The 27,102-nt window shown below is 32.8% G+C and overlaps 1 protein-coding gene across 1 annotated transcript; it reads right to left on the reverse strand.

The window, feature by feature from the left end:
* Positions 1–7,910: 7,910 nt before the first annotated feature.
* LOC107604924 (nucleoside-triphosphatase) lies at positions 7,911–16,871 on the reverse strand. Its single transcript, XM_088491870.1, has 9 exons — positions 16,569–16,871; positions 15,348–15,476; positions 14,849–14,905; positions 14,642–14,734; positions 10,573–10,778; positions 10,015–10,106; positions 9,298–9,515; positions 8,963–9,152; positions 7,911–8,229 (listed from the first exon to the last, which is right to left on the reverse strand). Exons 1-9 carry the CDS (start codon positions 16,854–16,856, stop codon positions 8,087–8,089), a joined length of 1,416 nt encoding a protein of 471 aa, XP_088347996.1. The 5' UTR covers positions 16,857–16,871; the 3' UTR covers positions 7,911–8,086.
* Between the last annotated feature and the right edge of the window lie 10,231 nt (positions 16,872–27,102).

Consider the following 27,102-nt stretch of genomic DNA (forward strand, 5'->3'; position numbering starts at 1 on the left):
CCGGGAAGGCACAGTAGACTGGTCGGGTGTTCACCACTTCAGCTATAGGTGCTGAGGGATCTGAGGCACTTATCCGAGGTAACTGTGAAATAGCTGGTCGAACTTTAAATGCTTTATTTGATTCGGGAGCATCGCATTCATTCATTGCATTTGAGAAAGCCCATGAGTTAGGATTGAAGATCGTAACCTTAGGTTATGACCTAAAAGTGTATAATGCTACCCATGAGGCCATGGTAACTAGGCTAGGATGCCCGAAAGTTTTGTTTAGGTTCAAGCAGCGTGATTTTGTACATAACTTAATCTGCTTACCGATGATCGGTCTTGATCTTATCTTGGGATTGGACTGGTTATCTGAGAACCATGTCTTGCTTGATTGTTCTACAAAGTCGGTGTACTTTATGCCGGAAGATACAGAAGGGCCGGTCGTGGTGTATAATTATTACTTGAATTCGATGATGGTGAACTGTTCCAGAATCGAATGTCAGGGTATCCTGTTGTTAACTGCGGGTGTTTCGGGTGATGATCAAAGGTTGGAAAAGATTCCGGTGGTGTGTGAGTTTCCGGAAGTGTTTCCCGATGACATTGATGAATTTCCACCTGACCGAGAGGTCGAGTTTGCTATTGAATTGGTGCCTGGGGTGGGACCAATCTCAAGTGCTCCTTATAGAATGTCACCATTAGAGATGGCCGAGCTAAAGTCTCAGTTAGAGGACTTGTTGGGTAAGAACTTTATCAGACCAAGTGTTTCCCCGTGGGGTGCTCTAGTGTTACTGGTAAAGAAGAAGGACAGGAGTATGTAGCTCTGTGTGGATTACAGGCAGCTGAACAAGGTCACCATAAAGAATAAGTACCCATTGCCGAGGATTGATGATCTCATGGATCAGTTACAAGGAGCTGGGGTTTTCTCCAAGATCGATTTGCGATCCGGTTATCACCAGATAAGGGTGAGGGGTGAGGATATCCCTAAGACCGCTTTCAGGACTCGTTATGGTCATTACGAGTATACTGTAATGTCTTTTGGGTTGACAAACACTCCTGCAGTGTTTATGGATTACATGAATAGAGTGTTCCGTCCGTTTCTGGATAAATTCGTTGTTGTCTTCATTGACGATATACTAATTTACTCCAAGACTGAAGAAGAGCATGCGGAACACTTGCGGACCGCGTTGCAGATTTTAAAGGAGAAGAAACTCTATGCGAAACTGTCTAAGTGTGAGTTCTGGAAGAGTGAGGTGGAGTTTTTGGGTCACGTGGTGAGTAAGAAGGGAATAGCCGTAGATCCAGCTAAGGTGGAGGCTGTGATGGATTGGAAGCAACCAACCACAGTAACTGAGATAAGGAGTTTTTTGGGCTTAGCTGGCTATTACCGAAGATTCATCAAAGGCTTTTCACAATTAGCCTTGCCGTTGACAAAGTTAATCCGCAAAGACACACCATTTGTTTGGACTCCTGAGTGTGAGGAGAGCTTTCAGGCGTTGAAGAAAAAGTTGACCACTGCACCTGTGTTGGTGTTACCTAAGCCGAACGAACAGTTTGAGGTGTACTGTGATGCCTCACTAAAGGGACTAGGATGCGTGCTGATGCAGCATCATAATGTGGTGGCGTATGCCTCACGCCAGTTGAGACCTCATGAAGTTGGTTACCCTACGCACGATTTAGAACTCACTGCGGTTGTGTTTGCCTTGAAGGTGTGGAGGCATTATCTCTATGGGGTTAAGTTCCAAGTCTTCTCCGATCACAAGAGCTTGAAATATCTCTTTGATTAGAAGGAGCTTAATATGAGGCAGAGAAGGTGGATGGAATTATTGAAGGACTACGACTTTGAGTTGAATTACCATCTAGGAAAGGCGAACGTAGTGGCGGATGCGTTAAGTCAGAAGTCATTATATGTGGCTGAAGTTGCTCAAGGGATTCGAGAATCTAAAAATTGGTGCTCGAGAAGTATCTGGAACTTTGTGTTTGAGCCAATTAGAAATCTCAAGTGACTTTAAGTCCGAACTCCTAAAGGCTCATGAAAATGATGAAGCGTTATGGAAGGTGTTACCGACTATCGAGCAAGGAAAACAATGGAGAGTGTCGGAAGAAAAAGATGGGTTATGGAGATTCAAGGGTAGAAATCATTGTGCCGGATGTTGGCACTTTGAGGCAAGATATCTTAAAGGAGGCACACAAAAGCGGATTCTCCATTCACTCGGGAAGTACTAAGATGTACCATGATTTAAAGGCGATGTTTTGGTGGCCAGGTATGAAGAATGATGTGGCGGAATATGTTTCAAAGTGCTTAACTTGTCAAAAGGTGAAGATTGAACATCAAAGACCTTCCGGGATGTTGCAACCATTAGAGGTTCCACAATGGAAGTGGGAAAGTATTGCAATGGACTTTGTGTCAGGATTGCCAAGGACTAGGACTGGTTTTGATGCTATCTGGGTGATTGTGGACCGACTGACGAAATCAGCTCACTTTTTTTGCCCATTCGGATGACTTACACCCTTGAGGATCTAGCACGGTTATACATAAAGGAGATTGTGAGACTTCATGGTGTACGTGCTACTATAATCTCTGATAGAGATCCTCGTTTCACTTTGAGGTTCTGGGGTGCATTTCAGAAAGCTTTTGGAACCCGATTAAGCTTGAGTACAGCTTACCATCCTCAAACAGATGGTCAATCCGAGAGGACAATCCAAACACTAGAGGATATGTTGAGGGCTTGTGTTTTGGACCAACCGGCGAGTTGGGATCGGTATATGCCGTTAGTGGAGTTTGCATACAATAATAGTTACCATGCGAATATCGGAATGGCTCCGTATGAGGCATTGTATGGGAGGAAATGTCGGTCTCTGCTATGTTGGTATGAAGCTGGAGAGAAAGGCTTGTTGGGGCCGGAGATGATAGCTGAGACCACTGAACAAGTCAAGAAAATCCAAGATAGGATGCTTATGGCGCAGAGTCGCCAGAAGAGTTACGCCGATCAGAGGCGAAAGCCCTTGGAATTTGAGGAAGGAGATCATGTTTTCCTGAAGGTTACTCCGACCACAGGAGTAGGTAGGGCGATTAAAGCGAAGAAGTTGAATCCTCGATACATTGGTCCATTTCAAATCCTGGAAAGGATTGGACCGGTGGCGTATCGGATGGCTCTACCACCTCATCTTTCGAACCTGCACGATGTGTTTCACGTGTCACAACTTCAGAAGTACACTCCTGATGCTAGCCATGTGTTAAAACCTGAATCGGTTCAGTTAAGAGAAGATTTGACGCTTCCAGTGGCTCCAGTCAGAATTGATGATACTAGTATCAAACGGTTGCGTGGGAAAGAGGTTTCATTAGTCAAGGTGGCATGGAGTCGAGGCGGTGTTGAGGAACACACTTGGGAACTTGAGTCGGAGATGCGATCGGATTATCCGCACTTATTCTCAGGTAATTGAATTTGAATTTTGTGGGCAAAATTTCCAATTAGGTGGGTAGAATGTAAGACCCGGTTAATTAACGGCTAATTAACCCATGAATGAAAATTTATTCTAGAAAGCCAAAAATGTGATTTTTATGGCTAAAGATGATAGAGGAGATTGAGACGAGAATTTCGGTACCAATTTTATAGAAATCGGACCAAGATTGGATCGAACGGGCCAAACCGGGCCAACCGGACCCAAAGTGGGCCCTTGGCCCAACTAAACTAAACCTAATACACTCATTTCAGCACTCTCTCTCCTCACTACACTCAAGAAACACGCTGAAATGGAGGCCATGGAGGGAAGAACACTCCCTCAAGTTCTTTCTTTCATTTGATCTTCAAACCACCATAACTTTTGATCTAGAGCTCCGATTGCCGCACCATTTATGGCCATGCGTTCACCGCGAAGAGCTTTATAAAACCCATACAATCAATCTTGAGGTAAGCCATGTTTTGCTCTTCGAATTTCCAGCCCTTGTTTTCGAGTTTCATGGGTGAAATGTTGAGATTTTGGACTCTTTGATGTTATAGGACCCAACTCTCTTGAAGGAGAAGGTTAATCTTGTCTCCTTGGGCCTTGGGTATGGTAAGATTCTCAATCCTAGTGTAAATTGTTGTTCTATGATGATTGGGTGTTGAGATGTTGTGTATGGGTATGATGATTGTGGCTTAGGTTGTGTATATGTGAATATTGGAGCTTGATTGGTGACTTTGGAAAGCTTGAAAAGGGAGTTTTGTGTGATAAAATCTGTTCTTGGAGGTGTTGAGACCTTGAAAGATTGAGGAAAAGTGATTTAGAAGTACTCCGGTTGAGCTTGGGAAATCGGCTAAGGTATGGTCTCGGTTTCTCGTATCTAATATGTAATGTGGTAGGAAATACTTAGGCTAGAGGCCCTAAGATAGGCATTGAATCGATGATGTTGTTGAATGATTGAGATATATGATCTGATCATATATGTGACTATGAATATTGATGCCTTGATTGTGTGATATATGAGAAAATGCATGTTGTGATATATGCTTGATGAATGATTTAGGTTGAATTGGTGGGTGGTACTATGTTGATGGTGAGTATGATGATGAGTATGTATAATTATGTTTGATTGGAAATGGTATTATTGAAAATTGGGATGAGGAAGGATGTATGACATGATATTGTGTTTGTCCTTTAGCCATTTGATTGAGAAGTGTTAAAATGGTTGGATGGTGGTTTTGGGAATTTTGGTAAAGTGTCATGTGTGAGTTGAGGATGGCTTGATGTTAATTTTGGTACATTTTGATTGATTTCAAAAAGGGTTGAAATTGGCATGTTTTGGTTGATTTTGAAAATAGTTGAAAGTGGCTTGTTTTGAAAATGGCACTTGTGGTTTTGTATGAAAATATGGTTTTTGGGCATGCTTTGACGGGACATAACTTGGACTACGGATCCCCGTTTTGTACCAAACTTGTTTAGAAATGAAATTGGATCTGGGATGTCCATGCCGTTCAAAGAACGGGCGAAAAATGATTTAAAACGAGAAAGTTATGTCCTTCGGAAGATTGGGGGCTGAATCTGTGAATTCTGCAGCTTTTAACTTAGAAAATTTTTAGCAGAATAACCCCCACGCGTAGGCGCACTTGGTGCGTGCGCGTCGTTCTTCAAGAAGGAACAATCCACGCGTGCGCGTGGTGTGTGCGGGCGCGTCGATGCGCTGCACCAAATGCCCAGCCTTTTTCCCGAGAGTTGTGCCAAAGTTGTGCCAGTTTTGTGCCTGGGGCACAAATGTACCCGCGCGTACGCACGGCTAACGCGTACGCGTCGTTTGGCTATTTTTCAATCCGCACGTCCGCGTGTATGGCGCTTGCGTGCCGATAAGCTTTGTGGCCATCCACGCGTGCGCGTGGAGTGCGCGTACGCGTGGCCCTGTTTTCATCCCAAAGTTTGTTTTTTTGAGTTTTAAAAGCCAAATTTCATACTTCTAAGCCTCCGATCTCACCACTTATGCCTTAAATCATTATGATATGCCTAGCAATGAGACAAGGAGCTAGTAAATGTGGTAACTTGCGAGTGAAGCAGGGGAAAAATGAATGATCAATGAAGATCAAAGATGATTATGTGAGATGCGGAGGATGGCGGTGGAAGTGCTTGTTATGCCATGGGCCGAAGGGCCGTAATTGTTAATGAATTGGCTGGTTATGGATTTAACCGTGAGCCGGATGGCTAGATTATTGCCGTGTTACGGCGGAGCCATGATTTTGGCTAAGTATAAATGCATATATGCTGTTGAATAATTTGTGAATGTTGCACTTCCACTACTGGAGATGAGAGTTTTCCTGGGAGAAAGCAGTGGCTAGCCACCACGTGCTCCAGGTTGAGACTCGAAGCTCTTTTGACCCTATGTCGTAAGTGTGGCCGGGCACTGTGAAAGTCCCAGATGAGCTTGCCCCCGTAAATATTCACCAGTGAGGGTGATGGATATGGATCATGATTATGATCAAGTTTATGATGAGTATAACTCGAGTTGGATGCGCGACAGAGGGACAGTCCAATGGTTAGCTACCAGGACTTGTCGGGCTGGCTCTATAACCGACAGATGATATCATCAGCCACTAGGGACAGGCATTCATCATATGCATACTATATGAATTGTCTGAGATTGCCTATTTGACTGCATATTACTTGCTAATTGTCTAAATGCCTTATCTGTTCCTATTTGTAAATCTCTTGTCTGATATAACTCTGTTTGCTATATTATACTCCTGCTGGTGGTTGGGAGGTCTGAAGGAATTGGAAAGGAAAGTATTAGTTAGACTGAAGGATCTTTAGTCAGATGCCCTTTATGGTTTAGCTTGTTTATAAGCTCTGATTTTATCTGAAGGAAGTTCTAGAATTGCCTTCGGCTTTCCTCTATTATTATGTATTATATATGTGGAAGTTGTTACCATGTTGGGGACCTCTGGTTCTCACCCATGCGGATTTTGTGGTTTTCAGATGCAGGGCGTGAGGTTTCTCGCTGAAGCATGCTGGAGGCTTCTGGATTAGCGAAGATTCTTGTTCTTGGGACTCTGTTTTGGTTTATATGTTTTGCTTAGATACTTTTATCTCCATTACATAATACCAACTGTGATGACTCCTCTTATAGGGGATTTTTGGAGAATAGGTTTTCTGTATTTGTGTCCCTTTGGGTTTTCTTTGGGGTTTCCTTATTTTATTATATGTATATATTGCTATGCTCGGACCGATTATCTTCGCAACCGGATTTTGAGTTTTGATATTCCAAGTTTTTGACACTCTTTTGTATATATATATAATCTCGCGTTGGTTCATTCTTGTTCACTACGTTATCGATCGGAGTGTTGCGCTTTTCGAGTTACGATTTTTGTTTTACCCCTTTTTTTTATAAAGGCTCCTAGTTATAATTATTTTTCACAATACTATTCATACTAAATTTTTGTTTTAGAGGTCGTAATACCTTGCAATCTCTGAATTATGACTTAAGCATAAGTCTCTGTATGGTAGGGTGTTACAGCCGATGGGAGGTGTTACGGTGAGAGAGAGGGAGAGCACAACAATGGTAAGTGAATCTACTCACGACGACACCTATGGCGATGAGGAAGACAGCGGCCAGGATGGAGGGTGGTGGCGTGGCAGCGAACGTGGGAGTAGGGAGGGGTTGGTGAGAGAAGAGAGCAAGAAGAGTTTGAAGAATGGGGAGAGAGGTTCACTATACAAACCTTAAGTATTCAAATTACCGTCAGATTTTTCGACGGAAAATTCATCGGTAATATTGGTTTCATTGAATGAAATGGTGTGTTCCACTAAAATGGATTACCGTCAAAACTTTTTTGTCAAAATATCCTACGATAAAACGCGCGCCAATTTAAATATTATGCGTCATCTGTTTCCGATGAATTTTCTGGCAGAAATATGAATTTGATGGTAACTTTTCACGCTCAATAAAATTAGGCATCTATCCGTAGCAAAATCTGCTGGTAAAATCGTCACTATTATCTCTTACAGAATCTAATAGTAAATTCATCGGTATTTAGTGCATTTTTTGCAAGCATATAATTTAAGAGATTTTTTTATAGTTGATTTAAAACAACTTCCAAGATTGAAGAAAAAACATTGTAATCTTGAAAAGATCAGAGTTGTTTTAAATAACAAGTTTAGATACTTTCAATAGTGCCTTCTAAAATATTTCATTTTATGAGATAGTTTTTGAGGTTATTGAAAGACTTCATATTAAGTTAGACAAAAATCAGAGATATATCCATATAATTTGTGACAACCATAAGGATAAACCTCTCTTAAATATAATAAATAATAAATATGGAGTATAAAGAATTAAGAATTCAGAAGATGTATATAATGATATATACTGGATAATTAAAATGTTTACATCTAACCTCCATCAAGAGAACATGAAAATTCTACTATTAAAATAAGTGTAGATCCAAAATAAATAAGAAATTCTGGACTTGTCTTAAAATAGAGCATTTATTTCATATTCTTTACCAATATTGCGAACTAACACATACACAACAATACGTTATATATAGCAAACTTTTTTTATACGAGCACATGACTTTTATTTAATATAGAAGGCATAGGCGTCAATGTGTCACATGCCTACTTATATTATTACTGTAGAAGCTTAAATAAAATACATCAATCGCTCAAATTTAGGTAATGAAGATATGGCTTCTATGGCACTCCCTAGAGGCCAGCTTGCATCTACGGAAGCATCTTCATATTCAATTTGCTGAGTGACTGTAATCTCTTGCCATGGTTCTATGCCTGCCAACAAATAAAATTATCAACAAATATTGGAAGAAAAATATATATAATGTTACACACAATGGTAAATTATAGTAATTTTGCTAATACTAGACATTATTAAATATGAAAAAAAGTACAAATAGGTTCTTGACTTTTTGATAATAGACATTTAAATCTCTAAAAATTTGAAAATATCTTAAATCCTTGACCTTCTCAAAATTTGGACATATCGATCATTGAGTCTAATTTGTTTCATTTTAAAAACTCTTCCACTTGTACATTCGTATATCGGCCAAGTTAGTACAACGAAAATTACGTTTAATTTTTCTGTTGAGTCTGACAGACCCAAATGAATAGAGCGATCAATTTGTCCAAATTTTAAAAATGTCCGAAACTTAAATGTATTTTCAAATTTTCAAAAACTAAAATGTAGCTAAAAGGTCAAGCATCTATTTATCTTTTTTCTCTTCAATAGGAAACACCTTCATTTAAAATGCGTACTAATGAACTTATATAACCACTCAGATACTGACGTGTGACAGAGACTCTTACCACTAATAGATCAGTATAAAACTTATAATTTACATCCAAAGCAACTAAGATTTTTTCTCATATTCTAACATAATGACATAATAATATAAGTGGAATAACTGAATTCGGTTAGAGTTAGTTGCTTGTCGGCTTTCTATCTTAGTTACATACAATCTAGTAACCATATTAACCACCAATTTAAGATGTATATATAACTTACCGAATCCCTCAACGAGCAATGTATATTGGTATGTGAGATCCATGCAGACATAAGGAAGTCTGTCAATGGTAATAAGAGGATAAATAGATGCAGCATCCTCATATTTTGTATTACATGCTTTCTTAGCTGCAACCTTGTAATCCGCCGGAATAACCTTCGAATTGGGTTTGTTCGGATCAACTATACCCGTCTACAAGAATGATAGTAATCAACATCTTAATACAAATAAATGTTTAATCAAATTTTATTACAAGGCAATTAAATATAAAAAATATTATTGTAAGAAAACTTAGCAGTTAGTAGCATGAAGATTTTTTTTTTTTGTGTGTATCTACCTGTGATGCCATATAAAAGAAAGACGTAGCAACATAGAGATTTTTTTGTCCATTACCACCTCCACCACTCCATATTCCACCAAAAGTGCAATCTTTATTATATGGACATGGTGCGTCCAATTTGAGGACCTTACGCACTATATGCCTGCATTTTTCAAAGCTGGACCCTGAACTTGGTGCATATGCCCTATACTCATTTCCTGAGTATGCATATGTCCCTTCAAAAGGATTCCAAAAACAACAATGTGTCAGGTCTAAAAAAAATAATGTATTACATACCATCACACAACAACAACAACAACAATAGTAATAAGGTCATTGATTAAGGTTTTAAAATTGGAAGTTTTAAAGCATTTTCAATTTGAGAAAATATTTCTACTGTTTTGAAAGAAGTAGCTAGTAGTTGGAATAATACAAATTTTTCTAAGCTTAGACACGAAAAAAAAATTCTGCTAATTCAAAATTTTACTAAATTGAACCTAAAAATCTTTCGAATATTATAACATTTTTAACTTTAAGTCACATTTTAAAACAGTGATGATAGGTATAAAAAACCGTCTATTCGGTTTTCATGGTCCTTTTCTTACAAAGTAAAATATGTGACCATATTTCAATAGTTACAATCTATAACCATTATCTTTAGCTTTTCTATATAGTTACAGTTTAGAGTATCAAATGCAAATGATGAGTTAGGGCGTTATATATACAATATATTACCATCAAAGTCAGCTAAAACGCAAGGATTAGCAGAATTATGAGTGATGTTCAAAATTTCAGCACGAGCAGCATCACTACCATAGCGCAAGTAACTGAAATTAAAGAAAGATTTTTAAACCAAGAAATGCATTAGCCAAAATATTTATACACTAACAAAAATCTTACATTTAAAATTTTTTTCTAAATATAAGAAAAGAGATCACGTTTCTTATTTTTTTTTTAATCATCAATTTAAGTTGGTTAAGTAATTAATTCATTCGTCTATTTAAATAAATGTTAAAAATTTTAATCACAACTTATGTATGGAGTAATTTATTGACCAACAATAAATTCTTAAATAAATTTTAAATCTTAAAATATATATATATATATATATATATATATATATATATATATATATATATATATATATATATATTCTAGTATATTTATGTTTATACTATGGTAATTACAGTGATTATAAAATTTTAAAAAGTGTTGCAAAGGTATCACTAAAATATTTAAAAAAAAATGTGACTTAAGCTTTAATTATAACAAGAGAGAGAGGGGAAAACGTGCCTATGAACATAGAGGTTATATTCGGTTCCTTTAAGAATGACATTTTTAATGTATGGGTCCTGTCCATCTGGTGGTAATGGTGCATTTTGAGCTGCGTGCTTTGAAATAGCATATGCCATTTGAACTGATGCACCTCCAAGATCAACCACTCCCACCGTCCTTGAATACTTGTTTCCCAAGTTTCCCAGTAGATAGTTTAGTGCCACCTATATACATAAATCAAAAGTTAGATTCAAATAATCTTGCCTTTTATTGATAAATTTAAGAAATAGAATTTAATAGAACATTCTAATAAATAACAGAAATTTGTTCATCACGGTAGATCTTGAGTAATGCGCATATTGGGTGAATTCTAGCATATCTATGTCTATAGTAACTACGATAGTTATATATATAAGTATTGTTAAATTAAAATAATATTTTTTTATATTTTGATAACATTTTTTTAACAATATATTTTTAAAAATATTTTTTTAATTTTAATAACATTTTTAAAATACTATAGCTACTATTATTGTCGTATAGTATAAGCATACTAGAATGATCCTACATATAATTTAATTTTTAACCACACTCTTGAAGAATGCACACATTTTTATTATGGTAACAATAAATATGCTATAATACAACACTACTATCTTCCACTAAAAGGAAGTGAAGCTCACCCGAATAGACAAAGAAGGGTCCAATTAAAAATTCAACAAAAACTTATACGAAATCTATGTAATCAATTATTTATATATATTTGGGAAAGGATATATAATTTTTTTTTTCAAGTATTTTGTATTTGTTGTCTTTTCCTTTCAAATATCAAATTATCCTCTCCCTACACTTGGCCTCGTTTGGTGAGTTGAGATTTTTTTCCCCCTCAAATATCTCCAAATAATAATAATATAATATAATATAATATAATATTATATCATATTATATTATATTATATTATATTATATAATTATCATACCCATTAACAAATGCTTTGTAGTATTTCTTTGTATTACAAATTCTATAAAAAACAAAAGCTAATACCAAAAGTTTAGATATTATCAAAATATATTTTTTAACAAAATAATTAGTTACTAAAATAATTAATTTTTTATAGAATAATTAAAATTTCATATTAGAATAATTAATCTTTTCTATATATAGTATAGTAATCAAACTTTTTATATATATTAAATTTGTATTTTTATTATAACTAGTGTAACAATAAACTAACGTACTTACTAATCCACAATTTTATATATTAAATATTATAATAATAATAATAATAAATATAAAATTAGTCAATAAATTATTGTATATGTATATGCAAAATAAAATTTAAATTTTTAATATTATTTAAACAAACGAATAAATTTATTTTTTTTATCCAATTAGATAATATACAATATGAACGTCATTATCTTTACTGATCGACACAGAAATAGATTTTTTTAACCTTTTTTTGTTATTTGATATTATTAAGTGTGATTTTACATATCAAACATTTTTTATCATATCTTTACCAGACTATAGTATTGTGCATATCACATATGTTTGTTTGTTTTCCCTTTTTGTTTTTTAAGTATGTTTATCACATGTGTTTTTTGAAAGAGCGTTTATCACATTTTTTATTGGAAAGAGTGTTTATCACATGTTTTCTTTTGAAGTTAGTTGAAAAGTACCGTTAAATAATAAGCTATTTGAGAGTGGTTATCTTGTAACTAAAACCATTTTTTACCTCGTGTATATCACATGTTTTCCTTTTCCCTATTCCTATTTTAATTTGCACAAAACTTCGTGACCACTTAATTTTTTCCCCCTAAACTCCATGTTGTTTCCCCTCAAATTAAATAACCAACTTACATAAAAGAAATCCTTTTTCCTTTTCTCGTTTTCTATACCTCTCTTTATTCTCCCCGTTGCTTCTACACTTAAATTTCTTTCGTGATTAACTTGCATACTTTATAGCCAAAAGTTTATGAACGACAAAACAAAGTGAAAAATATTTTATATAAAAGCCCCAACCTTTAAAAGTATACATACATTAATCTTCTGTATATAATAGAGATCCAAAGTGTTCAGTATATTAACTTTTCTTTTTAAAATATCTTTTGTCATATATGTTCATCATAAAATATTTTGTTTACTATTTCTAAAGTTTGAGCTCAATATTTTTAACTAAAGTATAATAAAGTATTTATTATATTGAGCAATATTATATATTTGTCATTATTGGGTATTCAAATAAATAAAGTAGTACGTTAATAGGGAAGTTTGTGTCTATTAATACATTTAACTATATTATATGAATGTAACAAAAATCAAGTCTCATATATATATATATATAAACAAATATGCTTTGTTAGGAACCAAGTTTTTTAACCTACAATTAATTAACAAAGTAAAGATGAGAAAAATGAAGGAGAGAGAAAGGGTATTGATGATTTGTGGCAGACTGCCATTATCATGTTTCTTGTTGTCATTAAATAAAAAAGAAAAGTATAAGTAGACAATGAGAATACTAAATAATGTAAATAATAGATATATCGGATGTTTAATTCATTAAGTGTGTAGATGGTTATCCTAATATTAGAGTTTAGGAGATAATTTAAGAGTGGAGTGTTTTTTTATTTTATTGGGTCAATTTTAGAGCCCACTATTCACAAAAATCATTGTTTTCCTAGTAAAATTCTAATAAAAATTAATGAAAAAGTACAAGGAGACAATGAGAATACTAAATAAGGTGAACAATGGATATGTCGGATGTTCAATTCAATAGATATGTAGATGATTATGTTGATTCTTAATTAGATAGATTTTTTTTTGATTCAGTAATAATGATTGGATGTTTAATTCACTAGGTGTGCAAATAATTATCTTAAGGTTAGAATCTATGAGATCATTCGAAAATAAAGTATTTTTTATTTTATTGAGTTAATTTTAAAATTTATTATTTATATTTTTTTCAAAAGTTAGCAAAACCAAAAATTAACCTGTCGACCATGTTGGTTTGTTTTAACTTTATTTTAAGAAATAATTGGTCTTAATAAAAGAATTTATCTCGAGAGAAATCAAATCTTGCTTTTAGCAAAGGAATCTAATTGTAATCTATTGTACAGAGACCCAGATGTGAACACAAGACTTGGGTTCATTTGCATTATTGGTATTATATTACTGTTATTTAATTTATCTTTAATTTATGACCTTTAAAATATATTTTTTCTCCGAAGTTATAATCATTTAATTAGTTACAATAAAATAGAAATTATTTTTAATAAATACAAGATACAATAATAATCTATAGTAAGAATATTTCTAAAATTAAAAAAATAAAGTATTGTTTTTTTTGGTATACAAATAAAATATTATTTTAGTCTTTAACATTTGAATTCAATCATAATTTTATCCTTTAACGTTTAAAATGTTTTATTTTTGTACGAAACATTTTATTTCATTCTATTTTTGTCCTTTGATTAAAATTAAAAATGTTTCTTTTAAAAATATATTTTTTATTTTTTTAGATAATGACAAAAATTATAATTATAGTGGTTATAATAATGATTGTAGTGATTTGAGAGTAAATATAACATAATAATGAAAAAAGAGTATTTTTTTTAGAAAATTAATTTTAATCAAAAGACTAAAATATGATGAAATATAACATTTAAAAGAAAAAGATATTCTAAATATTAGGGACGAAATTAAAACTTAACACAAACCTTAAAAATTAAATCAATACTTTATTCAATTTAACATGACTATAATAAACCTCAGTATAAAAGAAATACTTATAATAGATTTTCAATTTTAAAAATAAAAGTTAACTAATTTGAAAAAAAAAAAACATAAGCACATGAATTTCTTGATTATTTACCAAATATAAATTAAAGTAGTGTTAGCTTGTTCATGATTTTGATATTAAAAAAAAAAACAAAAGAAGAAACCTCCTCTTTAATGAATATTACCATAACTACCCTTATTATTACCTGAGTTAAATTAAACGAACAACATATTATTAAGAAAAATAAACTTGGCATGAAACAAAACTTTAAATATATATAGTTTGGTAGCTAGTAAATAATCATACCCACATATAAGAACCTTCTTGGGTTCCATCAATAACAGTTACTGCATCAGATTGAACGTTCAGGTTACTTCTTGTCCTGAACATATCCCTAACCTTCAAGACATACATGAATATGAAGGTTAAATTAATTAAAATTCGAAGATTTAATTAATTAATTAATTATAATTGTATTGTACTGATAATGAAGAACTCGTCATGCTTAGTTACCGCTTGCAATATTCTTTCAGCAGTATCACCCTCCAACAACCTTAAACCTGCAGTTGCCTTTATTTGCAACATAAAAAAAAAAAAGACTAAAAACAAAATAATTGAGAAGACATGGAATAATGTTTTTTAAATTATAATAAATTCATGATGACCCCTCAGATAACATATTTTAAACGTAACCTAATCTATTTGTTAATAATTGAATCATATATACTATTATAATCACCAATTATTTTGACATCTTTAATAGAATTATTTATTAAAAAAATAAATTAGGTCGTATCAACTACTGATTTTCAGACAAAAATTCGATTCAACATTATTGTTGGCCGTGTAGAAAGTCTTGCCTACTTTTATTTTAATCTTTAATCTAGTATGCATAAGATATACCTTTGGCATGATCAATTAGATTTCAAATTAAGAGAGTCTATATATTTTGAGATCCACGATGCAAAAATTAAAAAAAAAAAAAAAAAGAAAAAAAGATAGAGATTGATACCCCAAGCCTAAGGGGTGTTTTGGGTTGGAGTTGCGGTGGAATAATATCCTGTGCTTCGTCTAAGAGTGGAATCAGAGATTCTGCTGCTTCTTCTGGATTATCTGCATATGCACTCAAACCGGGTTCGATCTACACCACAGTACAATGTTTATTATTAATTCATAAAGTAATTAAAGAAATATAATTAACAATCATCAAATTCCAAACAAAAGGATTAATAAATGTTTTTTGTGAATTATTTTAGAATAATACTAGGAAATCAATATTATAGCAGTTAATTTTAGCCAGCATTATAGTAAGTTGCCGAATAAGTTCAATACGAAATCCATTATAGATAACTTCTTGTTGAGTTTGGATTTTGGATGTTTCTTCTAATTGAGTTTTGAATATTCTTGCTTTTAAGAATTTTGAAATTTTTTTTCTATATGTTAAATGCTATCTGCAATCTTAGATGTGCAATATTAATTCTTAAGATATTCTGTAATCTTTATATATTTATTTGATTTACTATCATTGTAAAAAATTATTAAGTTTCACCTTTCAAGTAGTGGAAGCAAGTTTTGAAAATCGAATTGATCATTGATTCGATAAAAATAAAAATTTAAAAATTTAAAGGTTTAATGAAGCTTTAATTAGAATTAAATTAAATGTAATAAAATAATATATATATATATATATATTATAAAAAAATAATTTTTGTGTTTGATTATTTTAAATCAGTTAATTGCAAAAAAATTGTATTAGTTCGATCAATTAACTAATTTTTATTGATTTTTTTATTCTTTGACAAATTTATTACCAATCAATTTTTTATTTGAACCAAATTAATTTGGTGACTGATTCTCAGTTAATGGTTTTGAATCAGACCGATTCGATTCAGTTTTTTGAAACCATAAATGGAGAATACATTTAGAAAGAGTGAGTGAGTGAATGTGAGAGAGAAAGAGAAAATATCATCTTATTTAGAAAAACGATCTTTGTATCTTTATGTGCACTTCTTTTCTTTTTGCATATCAATTATTTCAATATAAAATAAGAACATACAAAAAATATATAAAAAAAAAATAGAGCATATAATATTACTACTTATTAATACTTATGTAATATGACTGCTATTACTCAAGTTGCACCAACAAAATAGTGTAACAAATTTCTTAGTTTTAAACTTCGGGAGAAGAAAAAAGAGACGCAAGAAAAAACACAATGAAATTTAGTCAGTACCTTCTTATAAAACTCAATTTCGTTGCCAATATGAAGAAGGTTGAGATTCTGATCAAAATGGAAGACATGAACACGAGATCCGGAGCTACCAGCATCAAAGATGACAGCATAAGAAGTAACATCGTTATTGTTATTATTATCATTGGATTTTTGTTTTGGAAGTATCTTACGATGAGTAAAGAAAATGTTGTTAATCGTCAGGGATTGAGAGGAACAGAATGATGGCATCAATAAGAGTAAAAATGTGAAGAGGCTTTTGAGATCCATCTTTTCAATTTGCACTTGCATGCGGTAGTCTCTACCTCTATATATTATTGCTCGAGTAACTTAATTAGCTCCCACGTGCGAAATACACCATTATATATGGTGCCATTGTTCTTTACTAAATACAGAGGGAATAAACAAATTTGGATTAGTCGATTAACTTATTTGGTTATTAGAGTAGTTATTAATTTATTTATTTGTTTAAGTAAGTATCGGAAGTTTAAATTTTTGTTTTATGTATATAACAATTTATTAGTTAGACAAATTCTTGAATATAGTTTAAATATACCGCTGACTAATCTTTTATCTTGTCGAGTTAAAAAATACCATAAGAAATAAAAAAATAAAAAAATAATAAGATTCAGAAAATTAAAACTTGTAATATATAATTAGAAATAATTTGATAAAATTATTTATATGAAAAAATTTCACCAGAACTAGAATTCAAAAATATAAAATCTAAAGATACAAATAAAAAATAATTTTGTAATAATTTGATTATTTTTATTATTTTGTTTAAAAAATATTGTTTTTCAAAGTGTAAAAGATGATATTAAAATTAGTTGAATTAAGAAATATTAAAATTTAGATAAATTCTATTCAACTCTTTTTAAATAACATATAAATTATTTTTTATGATATGATACATTTTAATGGAATGTTCCTTTTTAAATTAAGTTAATTTAATCTAATAAAAATTAATTTTTTAATTAAAATAGGACAATTTTATAATTAAATAATTTTTTAAAATGGATAAGAGGAACTACGGTGGTGGTGGTGGTGAAGTGTTTTCGCAGAGACGAGACAAGGACGATGTTTGTGACGTTTTCGAAAGGATACAGAATGGACGAGAGGGGAGGGAAGTGAAAGAGAAAGAGTTTTTGACAATAGCGTATGGAGATTGCATTGAAGTATTGTACATGCAGGAGGTATAGCACCCATCAAACCATCAGTCTCTTTTCGCTCGAATTGTATTTCAAAGGGTATCCACCATTGACATCGTGCTTAGAGGTGCAATCAAGGTTAAGTTAAGCATCAATGGCAAAGATATAGGCCAAAAAATTTGTGCCAAAAAATTCTACTTCTAGTTCGAATATCAGAACACACAATGGAATGGTCATGTTTCGGAGGCGCAACGACAAAGAATGAATAGAGAAGGAGCGACAACCATTAAAGAGAGTTAGGATACATTTTTTAAAAGATTGATTTGAAAAAAAAAATAGGATTCAATTTTTAATATTTTATTAAATTATACATTCACCCTTTTCAAATAATTTTTTAATTATAAAATGGCCTAATTATGATTAAGATAGTATTCGATCATAAAATGATCACTCAGAGTAATTTACAATTACATGTCACTTTAAAAAGAGTATAGTAGAATTTATCTAAAATTTAATATTATAAAAAAAATAAAAGAGATTTATATAAGAACTAATTTGATTAATTTTTAAAATTTTAATAATGAAAATGATTTGCGTGTGTACTTTTAGAATTAATTTGACTTAAATAAATTTATGACATATTAGATAATACGTGATACACATCGGCTAATCATCTTATGTTACGTGGTATTAATCTACCACGTCATCATGACACGTGGCATTTCATATGACACGTCATTATCTGACTAATAGAAAGGCCAATTTGACTTATATCTTATCTTTTAAGAACTAATATGACTAATTTAATTTTTTAAAAACTAATTTAAAAAATAAATTATTTTTAAAGAACGAATTTCACTATTAATCAATTTTAAATTTTAAGAATAATTTTATCAAATAATATTTGTATGACTTATGTTTATTAAAAAACAATTTTATTTTATTTAACAAACAGATCTTATGTATGATGAATAAAAACACAATTCATTTTCACGAATATTGTATATCAAAAGATTAATTTATTGAAAATAATTGTATCTAGTTTGGGATATATATCGTCCGCTTAAAATAATTCTCACGTCATTTTCAGGATATATCACATGTTCCCTACCTCTTTAGACGCGCCTCTAGCTCCACTTTTGCATCATGTAAAAGTTGTCTCGCAGACCATTACAAAGTTCATCTTATAATTCGCAGACCATTACAATTATCGTCACTGATGAGAGAACACACAAAATTGGTCGTTGTTTTAGAAATTCAACATCAAGAGGATGACAAGTAGGCTTTTTATTTCTTATAAATGAAATAAATCAAATATTTAACAATATATTTATAGAAAAATTACACTTATTCTGTATTACAAATCTGTTTCACACCACAAATGAAATAGGTATTATGCAAACGCGATTTTTTTTATTTTATTTGCAAACAAAATATAAAAAAAATATTTCTTATTTGATTTACAGTGTAATTTTTTGTTTGTGCCATAAATAAGATTTGTAATATAAGATAAAATATATACTTCTATGGTTAATTGTTTATATATATTAGTGATTACAATTATACTATGCGTATATACTAAAATCAATTACTAGTATAGAATATATATTAAAAATAAGTTAAACTATATATGTATTTATACATAAATACACAATAACTAATTTTGGGAGTTGATTTTGATGTGCAGATAAAAAAATTTTCCTACAAAAAAAACCATTGAGTACCGTCGGATTTATCGGCGAATTTAGCGTCGCAAGTTAGTGACGGCTTTATCGGTAAATTATTGCTTTAGTTATCAAGTTTGTACACCTAATTGTTGTGGACATACTAGAACTTAAACTTTTTGAATGCTAATACTTCGCATAGTTTAGGTAATTGATTTGGCATGCATTGAATTGTGAAGTTGGATTGATGATTTGGTCTGTTAATATCTTTCTGAAAACTTTTCAAGTTATATTGAACCATGCTTGCTATGTACTTGATTTCAATTAATGTGTTTCTCTTTGTAGACATGACGACAGTCAGAGGTATCACGAATCGACCTTGTAGTCGTGGTAGCAGGAGGATGTCTACTAGTACCCCTACGACTTCTCAATCCTCACTCTCTACCCCAGGACATCGGCCGACTGCTTCACCAGAGTGAATTCCTCCACCACCACCTCTATACGTTCAGCAGCCCACTATTTCGACGACAATGCCTCCAATGACAAACACCGCGGTGCCAGAATCCTCTCACGGATTTTAACCAGATGTCCCTCCACCACCTCCCATCGTATGGATGGCGATTTAGCCTAATGGTTTGACGGTGTGAGTACTATTTTAAGTCTTTTATATGCAAACTATTTTGACATTCTTATTCAACATATGTGGTTGCTAATCTTAAGTTTTTCATTTTAGTTTGTTAGTTTAATTTAGTTACACTCAAATTTCTAGTTTTAGCGGATTTAGGTTGTTAAGATAGGTTCGATTTAGGTTAGTAGGTTTGAACTGCTGAAAGTGTTTGAGAATTCTTAATTGTTAATGGATGTTGCTGCTTAAATCATACAATTCTATATTGGTTTGTTTGTGAATTTTTTAAGTGAATTGTTGATGGATAGAGTTTTTGGCGCCTTCTAGTTATAGATGAAACTTTGTCAAAATTTCTAAAAAATCTAAATATAATTGAAGTTTATAGATCATTTCAAATAATTTTTTAGTAAACTACTAATCTTAAGTTTTTCATTGATAGGTTTGCGCCAAATAACAATGCATGTATACAAGAGTGTACTAATGTCATCAAACTGATGTACGACCACCCATGGTCGAGCTGTAAGAAGATCCCTACTGAGACCAGAGAACGATAGTTTCATAAGTGGGCAGTAAAAACTCAACATATTCAAACTTTAGTTTATATCTTCTATTTTTTTTAATTATATATTTAATTTTGATTAACTAGTGCTAAATATTCTTTGTGTAGGAAAAATTTATATGAGATAAGACTCACGATGCCATCATCAGAAAAATCTTCGACCATCGAATGGCTAGGTGGCTTTAGCAGATGATGGAGAAGATACGTGAGAGGTGCAACCACCTTACTATTTGGCTCCACTCTGACATCAAGAAGGCACTGTACGTCCATTGGGAGACTGATGAGGGGTTCATGTATCGTCGTCTCACGAACAAAGCTAATAGAGCATTGTCCAGGTCGTCAAAGTATACCATTAGTCCAACAACTTTCATGAAGACAACGGCCAGGTTGGTATATAACTTGCTTCATTTTGTTATTAATTTCTCTTTGTCTTATGTCATTATTACTTGATTAAATATATTGTTTCAATAAGTGTAGTCTAAGTCATTAGATCGTGATGCGATGATAGCGAAGATCTTCAAGTATACTCACATATTAAAGGAGAATAAGGAGATATTTGCTGATCAACGGGCTACAGATCATTATGTGAGTAAACATCATGTGATATAAAGTTTTCAATTAAATGTAGTCGTAATCATAACCATATGTTACATAGGAGTCCTACACGCAGAGATTGGAGGCCGCAACCTAGCAATCTCAACATATTCGAGACGATGGCAACAATTCCGCTACATCAGAAGTCGATCCTAACACGGTTTGGCACGAGACTGCATCAGAGCCGTACAAGAATTGCATCTATGGGTTGGGGTCGTTCTTCGCCGACAACCTCTGCACCTTCATATTGAGGCCTTCATCTACCTTTGCCACGAACCAGCTCGTCGATCTCGAGGACGGCGTTGATTTGAAGAAGCAGATGCTGGAGCTCACCCAAAGCCTTCACCACTAGGCTTAGTGGCTGCAGCAGTTGGAGGAGAGGTATCAAGAGATCCTCACATGTGTGTCAGACACAAATTCCCTCAGACTGGAGTGGAGGCGAGAGCTGGAGCGACTTCAACGGTTAGAGCAACAGATGGCGGTGTACTAAGATGATATGCGCGCCAGTGGCAATGCCGTTGCTGGTGGCAGCGGCACTGCTAGTGGTAGTGGCACTTGTAACACCCTAACTTTTAGCACCTCATGATCGTACTAAAAGTTCGGGTGCTACATACCTCTATTCCTTTAATTATATACTATGTTTATTTAGTATTGAGCCTTCGCGAATACGAACCGAAACTTTAATTAAGAAAACAAAAAGTTTTTATCTTTAATCACTTTATCACAAAGATATATATATATTCACATAGCATTATATACATAGACTTATTTCAAGATTTCCAAATACAAGTCATATCCCCTCTAAAAACTAAAAACAGTAAACGACGAAGGGAAATTAAAATCTAATTACTCAACTTGTAAACATAATCTTCTATGCTCCTGTAGTTCTGCACTAAACTTTCACACCTATAGCTGAAAGGGGTGAAAATAGGGGATAAGAATTGGGGAGTTCTTAGTAGGATTGGGGGTTAGAAGTTAAGTTTATTTTATATATACTTGGTCAGCAATCCAAATCAACAATTATAGAACACAGAATTTAAACAATCATTTAGCACACCCACAATCACAGAAAATACTCACAAACAAATATGCACAAACAAGTATGATTCATGTCTATCCCTAGTGCAGGTAATGAGCTCATCTGTCGGTTTCGACCCGCTCTTGACGTAACTCAGCAACCTTTGTCTGAGTTTGGTTTTCAGTGCCATAACCTCTGTAAGCAACCTCTGTCTTACAGGTGCGACTCTTTTGAGCCGATATATGCAAACATAACCTCTGTAAGCAACCTCGGTCTTACAGTTGAGGCTCTCTCTAGCCAATATATGTATCGATAACCTCTGTAAGCAACCTCTGTCTTACAGGTGCGACCATCCCCTGGATTGGTCGATGTATCTTTGGAAGCAAATCTCAATGGACTCACCACCATATCTCTGCTCATTTCTAGCAGGTATACAATCATCTCAGCTCGTTCTCAATACCAAACAATATCTCTTCTTATCTCCTTCTCTTTTCGTTCTTTCTTTCTTTCTTTTTTTTCTGTGCTCTGCCCTCCTGTGATAGGGATTCTCTTAGATTCTTTTAATCTTTGCTCTCTGCTCTGATCTTCTGTAGCAGAGGTTTCTTTAATATTTTTCTTTCCTTTTTCTTTTCTTTCTTCTTCTTTTCTTTCCTATTATTCCATAATATAAATTATCTTCGCATTATTCCCCCGCCTCTCCCTAAGTGTCTTATGGAAAAGAATTATAAAGTTCTTTAATTAAGTCTGCGTTCTCTAAAGCTTTTAAGATTACTCTACTTGCTTGCTTTCTCATTAATATTACACATTATAATATTCTTACAAAATAATATCTTTGATAAATACTAATTATAATAATAATTTATTTTAATATAAATGAGTAATTTTAAAGAAGTATTTAAAATAATATTTATAATCTTCTTTTAAAACTTAGTTTATAAAATCTTATTTTTAAGCTTTTATTAATTACTTTCTAAATCACGAACATTTTAATATTCTATTTTCAACTTCAATACTTTATTAAATTATATTTAAACCCTCACTTATTTTCATATTTATAAAAATAACCTGAATTTTTATAAAATACTCGTTTTACCCCTTGATGAGCGGATAATTTATACGCTTTTTGGCATTATTTTTAGCATATTTTTAGTAGAATCTAGTTACTTTTAGGGATGTTTTCATTAGTTTTTATGTTAAATTCACATTTCTGGACTTTACTATGAGTTTGTGTATTTTTCTGTGATTTCAGGTATTTTCTGGCTGAAATTGAAGGACTTGAGCAAAAATCAGATTCAGAGGTTGAAGAAGGACTGCTGATGCTGTTGGATTCTGACCTCCCTGCACTCAAAGTGGATTTTCTGGAGCTACAGAACTCAAAATGGCGCGCTTTCAATTGCGTTTGAAAGTAGACATCTAGGGCTTTCCAGCAATATATAATACTCCATACTTTGGCCGAGTTTAGATGATGCAAAAGGGCATTGAACGCCAGTTTTATGCTGCAGTCTGTAAACCCTAGTAACTAGTTTAGTATAAATAGAACTTTTTACTATTGTATTTTGATCATCTTATGATTTTTAGTTCATCTTTAGATCATATTGATCACGTTTGGGGGCTGGCCATTCGGCCATGCCTGAACCTTTCACTTATGTATTTTTCAACGGTAGAGTTTCTACACTCCATAGATTAAGGTGTGGAGCTCTGATGTTCCTCATGAATTAATGCAAAGTACTACTGTTTTTTATTCAATTCAACTTATTCCGCTTCTAAGATATTCATTCGTACTCCAACATGAATGTGATGAGCGTGACAATCATCATCATTCCCCCACGAACGCGTGCCTGACAACCACTTCCGTTCCACCTTAGATTGGATGATTATCTCTTGGATCTCTTAATTAGAATCTTCGTGGTATAAGCTAGATTGATGGCGGCATTCATGAGAGTCCGGAAAGTCTAAACCTTGTATGTGGTATTCCGAGTAGGATTCAGGGATTGAATGACTGTGACGAACTTCAAACTCGCGAGTGCTGGGCGTAGTGACAGACGCAAAAGGAGGGTGAATCCTATTCCAGTATGATCGAGAACCTCGGATGATTAGCCGTGCTGTGACAGAGCATTTGAACCTTTTTCACAAGAGGATGGGATGTAGCCATTGACAACGGTGATGCCCTTACATAAAGCTTGCCATGGAAAGGAGTAGGACTGATTGGATAAAGACAGCAGGAAAGCAGAAGTTCAGAAGAACGAAAGCATCTCTATACGCTTATCTGAAATTCTCACCAATGAATTACATAAGTATTTCTATCTTTATTTTCTATTTATTTATTATTTATTTTTGAAAACTCCATAACTATTTGATATCCGCCTGACTGAGATTTACAAGGTGACCATAGCTTGCTTCATACCAACAATCTCCGTGGGATCGACCCTTACTCACGTAAGGTTTTATTACTTGGACAACCCAGTGTACTTGCTGGTTAGTTGTATCGAAGTTGTGACAATTTATGAATTAAGATTAGAGCACCAAGTTTTTGGCGCCGTTGCCGGGGATTGTTTTGAGTTTGGACAACTGACGGTTCATCTTGTTGCTCAGATTATGTAACTTTCTTTTCGTTTTCTTTTCAAAAAAAAATTAAAAAAATTTTTAAAAATTTTTTTATATTTTTCTTCAGAATTTTTAAGAATAAATTCTAGTGTTTCATGAAGCACATTGAAGCCTGGCTGGCTGTAAAGCCATGTCTAAATTCTTTTGGACTGAGGCTTCCAAACCATCAGCATAGAGGCAAGTTAATTTGATAACTAAGGAGCAGTATATCTGATTTACATGCTGAAGCTTGGCTGGCCATTGGCCATGTCTAGTGTTTTGGACTGGAGCTTTCATTGAAAGCTTGGCTGGCTAGTGAGCCATGTCTAATTCCTGGACCGAAGCTTTAGACTCAGAGTGCAAGATTCCTGGAATTCATATTAAAAATTTTGGAATTCTTATTTTTCTTTTTCAAATAATTTTCGAAAAATACCAAAAAAAATTATAAAATCATAAAATCAAAAATATTTTTTTTTGTGTTTCTTGTTTGAGTCTTGAGTCAATTTTAAGTTTAGTGTCAATTGCATGTTTTAATTTTTGCATAAAATTTTCGAAAAATTCATGCATTCATAGTGTTCTTCATGGTCTTCAAGTTGTTCTTGGTAAGTCTTCTTGTTTGATCTTTAAATTTTCTTGTTTTGTGTCTTTTCTTGTTTTTCATATGCATTTTTCGTTTGTTAGAGTCCAAGCATGAAAAATTTTTAAGTTTGGTGTCTTGCATGTTTTCTTTGCATATAAAAATTTTCAAAAATATGTTCTTGATGTTCATCATGATCTTCAAGGTGTTCTTGGTGTTCATCTTGACATTCATAACATTCTTGCATGCATTCATTGTTTTGATTTAAAATTTTCATGCATTGAGTCTTTTTCATGTTTTTCTCTTTCATCATTAAAAATTCAAAAATCAAAAAAATATCTTTCCTTTTTTCTCTCATAAATTTCGAAAATTTGGATTGACTTTTTCAAAAAATTTTAAAATTTAATTGTTTCTTATGAGTCAAATCAAATTTTCAATTTAAAATTCTTATCTTTTTCAAAATCTTTTTCAAAAATCAAATCTTTTTTTATTTTTTTATTTATTTTTGAAAATTTTAAAAATATTTTTCAAAAATCTTTTTCTTAATTTTATATCATATTTTCGAAAATATCATCAACAATTAATGTTTTGATTCAAAAATTTCAAGTTTGTTACTTGCTTGTTAAGAAAAATTCAAACTTTAAGTTCTAGAATCATATCTTGTGATTTCTTGTGAATCAAGTCATTAATTGTGATTTTAAAAATCAAATCTTTTTCAAAACTAATTTCAATCATATCTTTTCAAAAATATCTTTTTATCTTATCTTTTTCAAATATATTTTCTAAACTTCCTATCTTCTTATCTTTTAAAATTTGATTTTCAAAATTTGTTTCAACTAACTAATTAACTTTTTGTTTGTTTCTTATCTTTTTCAAAACCACCTAACTAACTATCCATCTCTAATTTTCGAAAATACCTCCCTCTTTTTCAAAAATTCTTTTTAAATAATTAATTGTTTAAATTTTAATTTTAATTTCAATTCTCCTTTAATTTTCAAAAATCATTAACTCTTTTTCAAAATTTAATTTTCGAAATTCTCTCTCTCACCCTCTTCTATTTATTTATTCATCTGCTAACACTTCTCTTCACCCAAAATTCGAACCCCTTCTTCTCCTCTGAGTTCGAATTCTTCTCTTCTACATTCTTATTCTTCTTTTCTTCTACTCACACAAGGAAACCTCTATACTGTGGTAAAGAGGATCCCCGGTATCTTTAGTCCTCTTCTTTTTCACATGAGCAGGAGCAAGGACAAGAACATTCTTGTTGAAGTAGATCCAGAACCTGAAAGGACTCTGAAAAGGAAACTAAGAGAAGCTAAAATACAACAATCCAGAGACAACCTTACAGGAATTTTCGAACAAGAAAAGGATATGGCAGCCGAAAATAATAATAATGCAAGAGGATGCTTGGTGACTTTACTGCACCTAATTCCAATTTACATGGAAGAAGCATCTCCATCCCTACCATTGGAGCAAACAATTTTGAGCTGAAACCTCAATTAGTTTCTCTGATGCAACAAAACTGCAAATTTCATGGACTTCCATCTGAAGATCCTTTTCAGTTCTTAACTGAATTCTTGCAGATCTGTGATACTGTTAAGACTAATGGAGTAGATCTTGAAGTCTACAGGCTCATGCTTTTCCCATTTGCTGTAAGAGACAGAGCTAGAGTGTGGTTGGACTCTCAACCCAAAGATAGCCTGAACTCTTGGGATAAGCTGGTCACGACTTTCTTAGCCAAGTTCTTTCCTCCTCAAAAGCTGAGT

This window comes from Arachis ipaensis, chromosome B6, assembly GCF_059453495.1.
Source record: "Arachis ipaensis isolate K30076 ecotype BB chromosome B6, ASM5945349v1, whole genome shotgun sequence".
NCBI classification, from domain to species: Eukaryota; Viridiplantae; Streptophyta; class Magnoliopsida; order Fabales; family Fabaceae; genus Arachis; species Arachis ipaensis.

Excerpts from the sequence above, each read along its gene's own strand:
- LOC107604924 (XM_088491870.1), bottom strand. The coding sequence starts at position 16,856 with ATGCAAGTGCAAATTGAAAAGATGGATCTCAAAAGCCTCTTCACATTT. Across the intron at positions 10,107-10,572 it reads TATAACCTCTATGTTCATAG|TTACTTGCGCTATGGTAGTG; the intron begins GCACGTTTTCCC and ends CTTTAATTTCAG. Across the intron at positions 9,516-10,014 it reads CGTTTTAGCTGACTTTGATG|GGACATATGCATACTCAGGA; the intron begins GTAATATATTGT and ends ATCCTTTTGAAG.